We start from the raw sequence: 12,666 nt of genomic DNA on the forward strand, positions 1-12,666 counted from the left end.
TCAAGAAAGAGACCTTACACCCGTGATGGGGAACGTATGCCAGGCGTGCCATAGGTGGAACGCAGAGCCATTTGTGCCGGCACGCGAGCTGCAGGCAAACTTACCTCACTGCGCATGTGTGCGCCTCACGGCTGATTTTTGGCTGGTTTGAGGCCTTTTTCAGCCTCCCAAAAGCTTGAGGAAAGTTTCTGCAGGCTTCTGCAGGCTTTGCAGGCCGAAAACTAGCCCCGTTTCATCACTTCCTGTTTTTTCCGAAAATACCGGAAGTGACGAAATGGGGCTAGTTTTCGGCCTGCAAAGCCTGCAGAAACCTTCCTCAAGCCTTTGGGAGGCTGAAAAAGGCCTTAAACTGGCCAAAAATCAGCTGTGAGGAGATGCATAGGGGGCATGGGGGGTATGCATTGCCTTCTGGGTGTTGGCACACGAATGCGAGCATGCAAGTACGTGCACAATTTTTCGCACGGGAGCCCAACAAGGTTAGCCTCCACTGCCCTATACCATTTCAGACCTCTAACTAATAGTTTAGACTCATTAACTTATTAATGTAATTAACTTATTAACTAAGCTATGCCAACATATCTGGAGAATATCACAATAGCTAACAGACTGGAAAAAGTCCAACAAATATTCCAACACTCTCGAAGGAAACTCTATACAGGCAGATCCTTGACTTACAACCGGTTGTTGAGTTTACCATCTGAAGTTCTGACGGACCTACCTAGATTTGGATTCCAAGGTCCAATGGTTCTGCCCCTCCCACTGTGGTCATGTGACTGTCCAAGCAGCCACCTGAGCGCATTTTTTTAACCCAAAATTGGTGTTTATGTCCGGTTTGAGCAAAATTGCGTCCGTAATGCACAGTTGATTTATTTAGGGATCGTATAATTCTGAGGTCATATCTGTCCACCCTACCTTGTCCCAAAGAGATTGAAGTTCTTCCTGTCCTCCTAGGTCCCAAAACATCAGCCGAGCTTTTCCAACGTCTATGGTGCCAACTGGAAGACACAAGCAGACAATTCAAAGTGTAAATTTTTTTCTGCATTACGTCTTAATTTAATTTTTGGGGGGTCGACTCAAGTCTAAAACAGAGGCATGCAACAGAAAGTCAAAAGAGCTTTGGAGATACAGATGGTGTGAGGGTTCCAATGGAAGCCCTAATCAAATCATGAGCCTTGAGCCAAACTTCAAAAGAAATCAAATTATTTATTAGGAGCAACGTGTCTGCACTTACCCTAATGAAACCAGCTTTGCCTCACATAATTTATGGTGCACCTATGCCCCGTTTCCCGTCCTCTCCCCTGGGTGCATCATAAATCACATTCTTCAACCAGGGACTTTCACAGGCTCTAGAGCAGTGGTTGCCAACTGGTGAGCCACAAGAAAATTTTGGTGGTCCACAGAGAAATGTCACTCCTAGAGCATCCCCCAAAGCAATTAATTCAGGCTGCATGGGAACACAAGGCTGCACCGCCACATGACCCACAGGAACCCTCTCTGCCTGCTCACTCCTTACCTGGCAAACTTGCCTGCTAAGTTGCTGTTTTTCCTTCTCCTCCACCAATCATCAGCTGTTCTGCTGTGCCGGGAGATTTAGATTAGCTAGAAAGCAGGAAACCGTTGGATTTCTTGCTTTCCAGCTAATCTTTAGATTTTCAACTCTGCTTTTAAGCAGAGCCGAACTTTCCTTAGGACTGACGCTTCTATTATTCAGTGCAGACTCAGGCAGCAGATTGCAGAAAGGTAGATCTCTGAGTGAATCTGTGATTTTGTGAGCAACTCAATCTGCCCACCTGCTTTTGCCTCATTTGGGGCAAAAGTTGCTCTTTTTTTAATAAAAAAATTTCAACATTTACATACATGATGTTTTGCGAGTTAATTTTGTGAGTTTGCTTGCAAGCAAATTTTATATGATAGGTAGCCGATGGCAGAAAGATAGATCTCTGAGCGAATCTGCCTGCCTGCTTTTGCCTGATTTTGGGTAAAAGTTGCTCCTTTTTTATTAAAAAAAAATATCAATATTTACATACATATTTATACTATTTACATACAAGCCCTGCCCAGCCAGTCACATGACCACCAAGCCACACCCACAGAACCGGTTAAGTAATTTGAATCTTACCCCTGCCTCTGTGTTTGTGTGTGAGAGAGAGAGAGGGAGAGGGAGAGAGAGATTAGATCAGATCTCTCTCTCTTTCTCTCTCCCACCAACGCCAGTCAACCATATTAGGGGTCCCTGGGATTTAAAATTATGAGTTTGGTGATCCCTGAGGTCCAAAAGGTTGGTGACCCCTGCTCTAGAGACCACACCCCTCCAACTGGATCAACACCTTGGTGAGGAAGGCATGGAATTTACTTCTGGGGTTTTACGTTTTGGATTGCCTTGCTGCTTCTTCAGGATTTCTCCCCCCGCTCCCTAGGACAACTCGAAAGGAGGCTAGGAATGGCTTTACAAGTTGATAGGTAGTCCTCGACTTACAACAGTTCATTTAGTGACCGTTCGAAGTGACAACAGCCCTGAAAAAGAGACTTAGGACTGTTTTTTACGGTTACGACCATTGTAGCACTCCCCAGGATCACGGGATTAAAATTCAGATGCTTGGCAATGGGTTCACACTTAGGATGGTGGTGGCGTCCTCGTCATCAATCCGAATTCAACTTCACCTTGGCAACTGGCTCGTATTTATGACGGTCGCAGTGTCCCCCTGGGGGGGTGTCACGGGATCCTCTTTTGCGACCGTCCTGACGAGAGAAGTCGGTGGGGAAGCCAGATTCTCTTAACCACCATGTGACTAACTTAACGACTGCTATGATTCCCTTAACAAACGTGGCAAGAAAAGTTGTAAAACGGGGAAAAACTCACTTAAGAATCGTCTCGCTTATAACGCAACATCAATTCTGAGCTCAGTTGTGGTCGTAAGTCAAGAGGAGGACTAGCTGCACACAATTTTTATTTTCCGCATTATGACGAATTCTTCCGGGTCTCCCCGGTCTAAAGAAGAGGCAATGCAGTAGGACAGGGATGGGGGATGATGGCCCTTTAGTGAGTTTGTGGACTTCAACTCCCAGAATTCCCTCTGTGATGACCCAGGGCGTGGCACAAAGAAAACACAGTCACATAAGGAAGAAGAGTCCCTTTAATACCTCCAACTTTGCCCCCAATGTCCAGGTTATCTTGGGAGATAAAACTCTCCCAAGAACAGTCTTTAAGTGGAGGAAATTCAGTCCGAAAACAAAGTACATATAAACTGTAAACAAAAATCCACACAAACCACGCTGCAGCAAGTAACTGGACAGGGCAGGAGAAGGAATTGCAGACTTCAAAGACCAACAAAACACACACAGTTGAGTAGACGCCAGGAACCCAGATAAGCCTCGGCCATAAAAGATAACTCACGGTTTGCTTCCAGCAACTTTGCTGTGCGTAGTTTGCCTTTTTAAACACTGTTTTCCTAGCTGCAGCTAATGAAGGGAATCAGGGCCCTTTCCTTACCCGTAAGTCATGCAACTCCTGTTGCTCTCTTCTCCGTTCCTCCTTGCGTGCCCTAGGATGAAGAGGGGGTGGGCCTGGGTCTTCCTCTGAATGCCCAGCCGGACTGTGCCCTTCCCCAGTTTCCTCCACAGCTACCGAAGCCACACTCCCACTCCCTCTCAGCTTCTCGACCTCCCCCTCGGAATCAGATCACAACGCAGGCATGACATCCCGAGCCAGCCATAGCAACAGGAAGTCTAACGCCTGGGTATAATTCCTTGAAAATTTGCTCCTAAATTGAAATCTGAATGTTGCGGTGGGGATTAATCCTTTACGCTGAATCCAATTCACTTAATGTTATTTTAATCAATTGTACAGGTAGTCCTGGACTTAAAACTGTTCATTTAATGACCGTTCAAAGTTACAACAGCCCTGGGAAAAAAAGGGACTTAGGACCACTGCTCACACTTATGAACCACCATCATGTGATCACATTTTGGCGCTTGGCAACTACCCAGTTTCCCCGAAAATACAACCTACCCTGAAAGTAAGTCCAAGCTTGATTTTTACACGTGCACCCAATAGAAACCGTACCCCCCAAAATAAGCCCTAATTAAGATCCCACCCACTCCAAAGTGGATGGGCAAAAATTAAGCTAGGATGGGGATAGGGGTGTGGAGCTGCCCTACTACTTACCTTTGGACAGTTGTAGCCAGACCTCGCACGCCCCGACACCTGCCTTGTTGGCCGAATTCTTCTGCAGCCGGCAAAGCTGGCAAGGCTTTCGTGGAGGCCTCTGGAGCTGGTAACAAAGCTCTGGATCGATCCAAAGCTCTGTTATCAGCTCCAGAGGCCTTCAGGAAAGCCTTGCCGGCTACGGAAGTAGTAGTTCCTGAAGGCCTCTGACAGTGAAAAGGCGGCCAGGTGGACAACATGAGCAAGTGTGGTTAGTCAACAGACGACATCCCCCCAAAATAAGACCTGGTGCCTTTTTTTGGTGGCAATAAATATATATGTATGTATGTATGCATGTATGTATGTATGTATGTCAGGGTCTTATTTTCGGGAAAACAAAGTAACATGTATTTACTACCGGTTGCAGGGTCTCAGGACTGGGACCGTCATTTGCAACCTGCTTATGGAGCTTCCGACAAGCAAAGGCAATATGTCAAACGACCTACCACCCTTTTTCACACTTATGACCCTTGCAGCATCCCTGTGGTCACGTGGTCAAAATCGAGACGCTTGGCCATTGGTTCATATTTACGACGGTTGCAGCGTCCCGGGGTTGTGTGATCTCACTTTGCGACCTTTTGACAAGCAAAGTCGATGGGGGGGGAGCAAGTTAAACAACCCCGGCACTAACTTAACCACCGCGGCAAGAAAAGTCATAAAAATGGGGCAAAACTCACTCAGCAGCCGTCTTGCTTAACAACAGGAATACTGGGCTCAATTGTGGTCGTAAGTCGAGGACCACCTCTATATAGAAGTGGCTTGCCTTGTCAGCGTTGTTGGGACGATCAAGGAACTGTCAGTTCAGACAAGGCATCCAGCAGCAAACCATAGCCTAGTCAAGGAACCACGAAGAACATTCCCAACAATACGGACATGGGAAGCCACTTGTATATAAACAGAGAGTAAACCCCACTCCCCTCTAGCACTGATAATATTACCTAGTTGGGTCATGAAACGTCTGCAAGAAAATAACCAAGCTCAGAGAGTACCAAGGATCTCACAATCTTCCTCCTCCTCCTCTTTTTCCTCCCTGCACTCCTTTCCAGCACATATGATGTTACTTACCATGTTTCCCCCAAAACAAGACCCTATCTAATATTCTTTTGCCCCCAAAATAAAAGGGACCAGGTCTTATTTTTGGAGGACATACACTGACTAACCTCACTTGCACATGTCGCTCCCAGCCTCCTTTTCGCTGTCAGAGGCCTTCAGAAACTTTTCTGCGGCCGGCAAGGCTTTCCTGAAGGCCTCTGCAGACGATAACACGGCGCGGGATCGATCCACAGCTTTGTTACCAGTTCCAGAGGCCTTCAGGAAAGCCTTGCCAGCCTTGCTGGCTGCAGAAGAAAAGGGCCGGCAAGGCAGGTGCCGGGGTGTGCGAGGCCTGGCTACAACTGTCCAAAAGTAAGTTGTAGGGCAGATCCATCTCCCCACATCCCCACACTAGCTTAATTTTTACCCATCCACTATGGAGTGGGTGAGGTCTGAATTAGGCCTTATTTTGGGGATAGGGCCTATATTGGGCGCACATGTAAAAATCAAGCTAGGGCTTACTTTCAGGGTAGGTCGTATTTTCGGGGACAGAATGGTTGGGTCATGAAACATCTGCAAGAAAACAACCAAGCTCAGAGAGCAGCAAGGACCTCACAATCTTCCTCCTCCTCCTTCCTGCACTCCTTTCTAGACCTGATGATGTTACCTAGTTGGGTCATGAAACGTCTGCAAGAAAACAACCAAGCTCAGAGAGCACCAAGCTTGAGAATGATTTCTCCTCTGAATGCACACTGAGGGGGCTAATTTTGTGTCCCCTTGGCACCTCTTGAGTGACATCAAAGCTTTGGGTAACATCAATCCAAGGCAAACGTCACCCACTCGTATTCTACCGCACGTGAGCTATCGAGATCGACTTACTGTTCAAACCGACAGTGGTGGTGATTTTGGATAAACTCATTCCTTTGTAGGTCTTGTTGAATCTCATCTTGGTTTGTTCAAGAAAGGTCTGGAGGAAGAAAAAAGAAAGAAAGGAAAGGTAAAAGAAAATTCGAGTTGTTTATATTCGTTATACATATTTACTAGCTCGATACCCATGCTTTGCTACAAAACTACGTGGTTGGGCTTAGTTTTTGGGGAGGAAAATAAGGGGGGGTGGAATTGTGCCTCTGCCTATCAGCATCCATTGGCATTCATCTGGCTAGCATCCTGTCAGTGTGTATGAGAGTTGAGGGCTGTTTGGAAACTGAAAGAATATTTGCTGTGTGAGCAAGGAGACAGCAAGGAGCCTGGGTGTGGCTTAGCTCAACTGTTCTGTACTAAAGCTGCTTGGTGCTGTGAAACTAAAACTAAAACAAACTCCTCTCCTCTGCTTGTGTTTTGCATTTGGAACAGGTTTCTTTTCAGGTGGAGAGGGGGAGTAGAACTCCTTAGCATCAGAGCGTGTTAATAATATAGGAAATATTAATGCTCTGATGGTCATTTCGAAAAATCCTTTCTTAGTGAGCCCCTAGAAGCCAAGAGGAACATATGTGCCAAATTTCAAGTTTGTAGGCTTTACGGTTCTGGAGATTTTGTGATGATGATGATGTGTGTATGTGTGTGTGTGTGTGGATGGATGGATGGATGGATGGATGGATGGATAGATAGATAGATAGATAGATAGATAGATAGATAGATAGATAGATAGATAGATAGATAGATAGATGTATGTATGTATGTATGTATGTATGTATGTATGTTGTGGCTCCGATTCCTGAGCCTGTGCTGTCAGAGGAAGAGGACCTGGAAGCTGAGGAGAAGGAACTGGGAATGCCTTCCTCCCCAGGACCTTCCTCTCTGATAATGCCTCAGGTTCCATCAGACAACCGAGAGGAACAGCCTGAGATTAATCAGGAGGAAGGCATATTGGAGCAGCCCCTGACAGGGAGTCCAGAGGAAGAATGTTGGCTCGATCCTAAGCAGTGTCGTAGGGAGAAACGTGAGCAGCAACGTAGGAGGCGTGGGAGGGTCAGAGAGTGAGCTGAGTCATTGAGCCACACCCCACAGGGGATAAAAGTGGGTGTGTTTTCTCCTGAAACTTTGTACGGGACAAAGTTTAACCTTACTTCAGATTTTCTTCGTGAATGACTATTTTTGTGGACTGCCTTGTGATTTTCTGTGAGTAGAACTTTATCGGTTCAGACTGGGCAGGCAGGACATGTGGGAATGCCAAGAATATTATCAGTTCCAAAGAATTAACTCTGTGAAGTCCGAGCCAGCTTGCCTGCCTGTGTTGGTGTGAGTTTGTACTCTTTCATATTTTGGGAAAGAGGAAAGGCGAGACAGAACAGATATAGATATGTATGGCATTCAGCTTTGTTCGGGTATTTTCCCACGTCATTGTAGTTGTGCTTTAAAAGTTGTAGCAACGTTTCGGCAGAATCTCATCTGCCATCATCAGGCTTCTGTATAGGGTTCGTCTGTACGTTGCTACAACTATATGTATATATATGTATATATATATATGTATGTATGTATGTATATACTGATTAGCCTATAGGCCATATACAATTTCAAACACATATCACCAATAAAATTCCAAACAAACAATTTAAAATGAGAGTAGGGTAAAATACAATAGTTATAGGATAAAATACAATAATTTAATACATAAATATGTAAAATAGAACAAAATGACACAACGTTTTATTTCTGTATCACCCCTGCCATCTACCCCAAACAGGCCCACGTATGCCGATCTCAGTCGGGCCATTTTAGGTTTATATTCGTTGACTGGTATGGAACCAGGACAAAAATTACCGCAAATTCAGGATCTTGAGATAAGGATAAGCAAAAAGAATTTTGCTACCTCAGAACAATTTATTAATGATTTATTTTGAAACTACTGAAAAAGTAACTGGTTTTTGAGATGGATCTCTTTAAGGAAGCCCTTAAAATATGGCTCTATCACCAAATTTGTTTTAGAACGAGTGGTGGATCCCTTATAGTGTGATGACCCAGGGTGTGACACAAAAATAACCAAGTCACAAAAGTAGAATAAATTCCCTTTAATGCCTCCAACTTGGCCCCCAATGTCCAATTATCCTTGGCTAGATATCAAACTCCTCCAAAAACAGTCAACGAAGGGAGTAAATGCAGTCCGAACCCAAAGTAAAGATAATTAGAAATAAAAAAAAACCAACACAAACCACACTGAAGTAATTAACACGGCAGGCCAAGATGATAAATTGCAGACTTCCAAAGGATAACGTAGCACCCATGGTTGAGAGGACGCCAAAACCCAGATAAGCCTCGACCAAGATAATGCACTTTGCTTCCAGCAAGGAGCCGTGTGCAAACGCCCCACTTATATCCTGTTCTCCCAGTTGCAACCAATGAAAGGGATCAGGGCCTTTTTCTCTCTCACAAGCCACGTTGCTCCCTTCTCTGTCCCTCCCTGCGTGCCCTAGGATGAAGAAGGGGTGGTCTTCCTCTGAATGACAAGCCAGACTGTGCCCTTCCCCCATTTCCTCCACAGCCACCGGAGCCACACTCGCACTCCCTGTCAGCTGCTCAATCTCCTCCTCAGAATCAGACTCCAACAAGGGCATGACAGGTTGTCCTTGTCTTGCAACCACAATTGGGACTGGAATTTAAGTTATAAGTCAATACAGTTGTAAGTTTCAATCATCACGCGACTGGGCCCGATTTTATAGCAGTCATAAGACAAGCCGCTATGGCCATAAATGTGAATCTCGCTGAACCAGTGGCAGTTTTTATTGCAACTTGGGGGAAATAAGTCACAAATTGTGATCACTTGTCTACAAATGTGAGATGTTTGCCCAGTACCTGAACTGAAATCACAATTCAGTTGTAAGTTTAAACTGAGCCTGTAACTTGATATTTTTTGGCGGGGGGAGGCCATTGTTAATTCAAACCATTTTGAAGTGAACACTCAAATGGAGGATGACCTGTCTGGAATATTGTTGATTATTGAATTGACTTTGGTTCTCCAAGGACATTATTTTTAATGATATATTCAGCATCTTTTTTTTTTTGCTATAATGGACTTGCAACCAATAAGTGACTGTTCAAAGTTACAACCGCACAGAAAAAAGTGATGTGATTGGTCCTCACACTTACAACAGTCATAGCATATGTTTTCCACACTTAGGACCGTTGCAGCATTCCCATGGTCATGCAATTAAAATTTGAACGCTCGGCAACTGACATGTATTTTTGTCCTAACCCTAAACCTATAATCTTCTCCACTGTCCTTGCCACTTTCCGTAGGGACTTTCTATCCGCTATCCTCGCCTCTCTCTGTATGGGCTATCAGAGGCACTGCTGCCCCCAAAGCAAGCAGGAATGTAGTTTGTTAAAACGCTCTCAATTGTGCCTCTGTAAAAAGTGGTGGAGAGACAGAAGGTGCTCTCCTTTTCCAACACAAGAAATGCAGAGCCTGGTTTGCACACAGTTAATCTCACGAAGTTACCATATATATATAATTTATTATTGTAGAATTTTCACTTGCAGAGGCCCTGAACATGACAGCCTCCTTCCTCACCTGCAGGTGACACCCCCTAATGAAATTAGAGAGGGGTGAAATTGATCTCACCCACTGAGATAAATTGGAAGTTGGAAGTTTCTATCTTGTGACTCGGAATAAACCAACACAAACACAGAGAGGGGGAGGAGTGGAGATTTCCCCATTTCTATGAACGAGCCTAGATAACACACCGTTTTTCCAGCATTGTCCAATCCCAGGATTAAGATGCAGTATTCATCTCGCCGGAACATATATTTGTAAAGGCCAGAAAGCAGTGTGTACATTGTGCTCCTGTTAAAACAAAGACAACAAAATTTAATTGGCCAAAAGATCCTTATTTTTTTCCCTTATACCGCTTCCTCCTCCAAACCTAGGCAGGAATTTCCCTTGTAAATGAAAAGGAACGGAGATTTGGCTGAGGTTCGCCAAATGATATAACGGTTATTTTCCCCAAGACTTTCTAAAATGATGAAACTGCGTGAGTACAGAATTATATCTTTATTTTTTTGCTTATTGGTATCCCACTTTCATTATTCATCTCAAGGCAGCAAACATATCCAACATACCTTCCTATTTCACTGACGACGACTCTGTGAGGTAGGGCTGAGAGAAAGAGTGACTGGCTCACAGTCACCCAGCCAGCTTTCATGCCTAAGGCAGAACTAGAACTCACCGTCTCCTAGTGATTGGCCCAAAATCACCCAGTTGGCTTTCATGTTTAAAGCAGGACTAGAACTTACCATCTCCTGGTGATTGGCTCAAAGACACCCTACTGGCTTTGATGCTTGATAATCTACAACTTACTGGTACCTTAACCACTTGGTCTAGGCACGAAGTGATTATACAGGTACCGTGTTTCCCCGAAAATAAGACCCTGCCTTATATATACATTTTTGTCACCAAAAAAGGCACCAGGTCTTATTTTCGGGGGATACCATCCACTGACTAACCTCATTTGCGTGCGTTGCCCCCGGCTACCTTTTCGCTGTCAGAGGCCTTCAGGAAATTCTTCTTCTGCAGCCGACAAGGCTGCCTTGAAGGCCTCTGCAGTAGATAACAGAGCTCCAGATCGATCCAGAGCTTTGTTACCAGTTCCAGAGGCCTTCAGGAAAGCCTCGCCAGCCTTGCTGGCTGCAGAAGAAATGGGCCAACAAGGCAGGTGTCGGGGTGTGTGAGGCCTGGCTGCAACTGTCCAAAGGTAAGTAGTAAGGCAGCTCCACCCCTCATTCCCACCTTAGCTTAATTTTTGCCTGTCCACTCTGAAGTGGGTGGGATCTTTATTAGGGCTTATTTTGGGGGTAGGGCTAATATTGGGCGCATGTGTAAAAATCAAGCTAGGAGTTACTTTCAGGATAGGATCGTATTTTGGAGGAAACACTACTAACTGGAGCATACAAAATATTTGCTAGACCAATACTCGAATACAGCTCATCAGTCTGGAACCCACATTACGTATCTGATATTAACAGTGGAGAAAGTCCAGAAATATTTCACAAGAAGAGTTCTCCACTCCTCTATTCGTTGCAGAATACCTTATCCCACCAGACTCTAAATTCTAGACCTAGACAACCTAGAACTACACCGCCTTCGGTCCGATCTAAATATAGTATATAAAATCATACATTGCAATGTCCTGCCTGTCAAGGAATACTTCAGCTTCAATCATAACAACACAAGAGCAAACAATAGATACAAACTCAAGGTTAACCATACCAAACTTGATTGCAGGAAATACGACTTGAGCAACAGAGTGGTCAATGTCTGGAATACTCTACCTGACTATGTGGCTTCTTCTCCAAACCCCAAAAACTTTAACCTTAGACTGTCTACTTTTGACCTCACCCCTTTCCTAAGAGGTCTGTAGGGGGCGTGCATAAGCGCACCGATGTGCCTACCATCCCTGTCCTATTGTTTCTTTTATTTTTCTTATATGTATCCATGTATTCATAACTATGTTTTTACTTATACCTATTATCTTGTAAGCAATTGACAAACCAAATAAAATTAAAAATAAATTATAAGTTACAACTCCTAATTTACAAAGGTAATATAACTGGGTGCATCTCACTTAACAACTCCCTTCCTGTGCAACGGAAATTCTGGTCCTAAGTGCAGTCATAAATTGAGGACCACTTGTAATCTTGCCCTTAGAGATCTACCCTTTTCACACTAGAAAAATTGGTACGGTAGTAGAACCAATTCCACATTGCTTTCAAAGAAACTACACGGACACTTCCACCAAGCATGAAATGCAACTCAAGGGAGAGGTTAGGTATATACAACCAGAGTGCTGCACACATCGAAGTAGGTACAACAGGTGGCAGCATCTACCAGTTTTCAACTGGCCTTGAAAAACTAAGGGTTGGCCCAGATTAGCAGGAAGTAAACAATCAGAAAAAGCAGACGCTAGAATTTCCCTTGCAAAGTAGACTTAAAACTCAAAAATCTGTCCCTGCAGCAGAAATAACACAATTTTTGCATCGTTGCTCAGAAAACAACAAGGTTGGGACCAAAAGCCATCGGAAGTCGAGTTAAAAATTGCAAATACAGGCAGTCCTAGCCTTACGACCTTAATTGAGCCACACATTTTGGTCACTAAGGGAGGCATTTGTGAAGTGAGTTTTGCCCCGTTTTACGAGCTTTCTCTCCACAGTTGTTAAGTGAATCATTGCCGTCATTAAGCTAGTCACATGGTTGTGAAGGGAATCTAGCTTCCCCCATTGACTTGGCTGGTCAATAGGTCGCAAAAGGGGATCATGCAACCCCAGGACACGTCATAAATATGAAGCAGTTGCCGAAAAGTCCGAGTTTTGATCACGTGACCATGGGGATGCTGCAACAGTCATAAGGATGAAAAATGGTCCGGAGTCACTTTTTTCAGCAACGCTGTAACTTCAAGCATAAATGAACTGATGTCTTTTTGGTGGCAAAATATATATTT

At 44.4% G+C, this 12,666-nt stretch overlaps 1 protein-coding gene across 2 annotated transcripts in view; it reads right to left on the reverse strand.

Annotated features, from left to right (window-relative positions):
- Positions 1 to 12,666, reverse strand: part of ARFRP1 (ARF related protein 1) — a 31,290-nt gene that overhangs the window by 16,717 nt on the left and 1,907 nt on the right. For both annotated transcript variants that reach the window (XM_026697342.2, XM_087928861.1), the window contains exons 2-4: positions 9,917 to 10,016; positions 6,116 to 6,203; positions 913 to 995 (exon numbers count right to left, since the gene is read on the reverse strand). In XM_026697342.2, the coding sequence (XP_026553127.2) occupies positions 913 to 995; positions 6,116 to 6,203; positions 9,917 to 10,009 (264 nt within the window). In that variant the 5' untranslated portion in view covers positions 10,010 to 10,016. The remainder of the gene's footprint in view (positions 1 to 912; positions 996 to 6,115; positions 6,204 to 9,916; positions 10,017 to 12,666) is intronic.

The sequence above is a fragment of the Pseudonaja textilis genome, chromosome 3 (genome assembly GCF_049901715.1).
Source record: "Pseudonaja textilis isolate UNSWEBS1 chromosome 3, rPseTex1.2, whole genome shotgun sequence".
In the NCBI taxonomy this organism is placed as follows: Eukaryota; Metazoa; Chordata; class Lepidosauria; order Squamata; family Elapidae; genus Pseudonaja; species Pseudonaja textilis.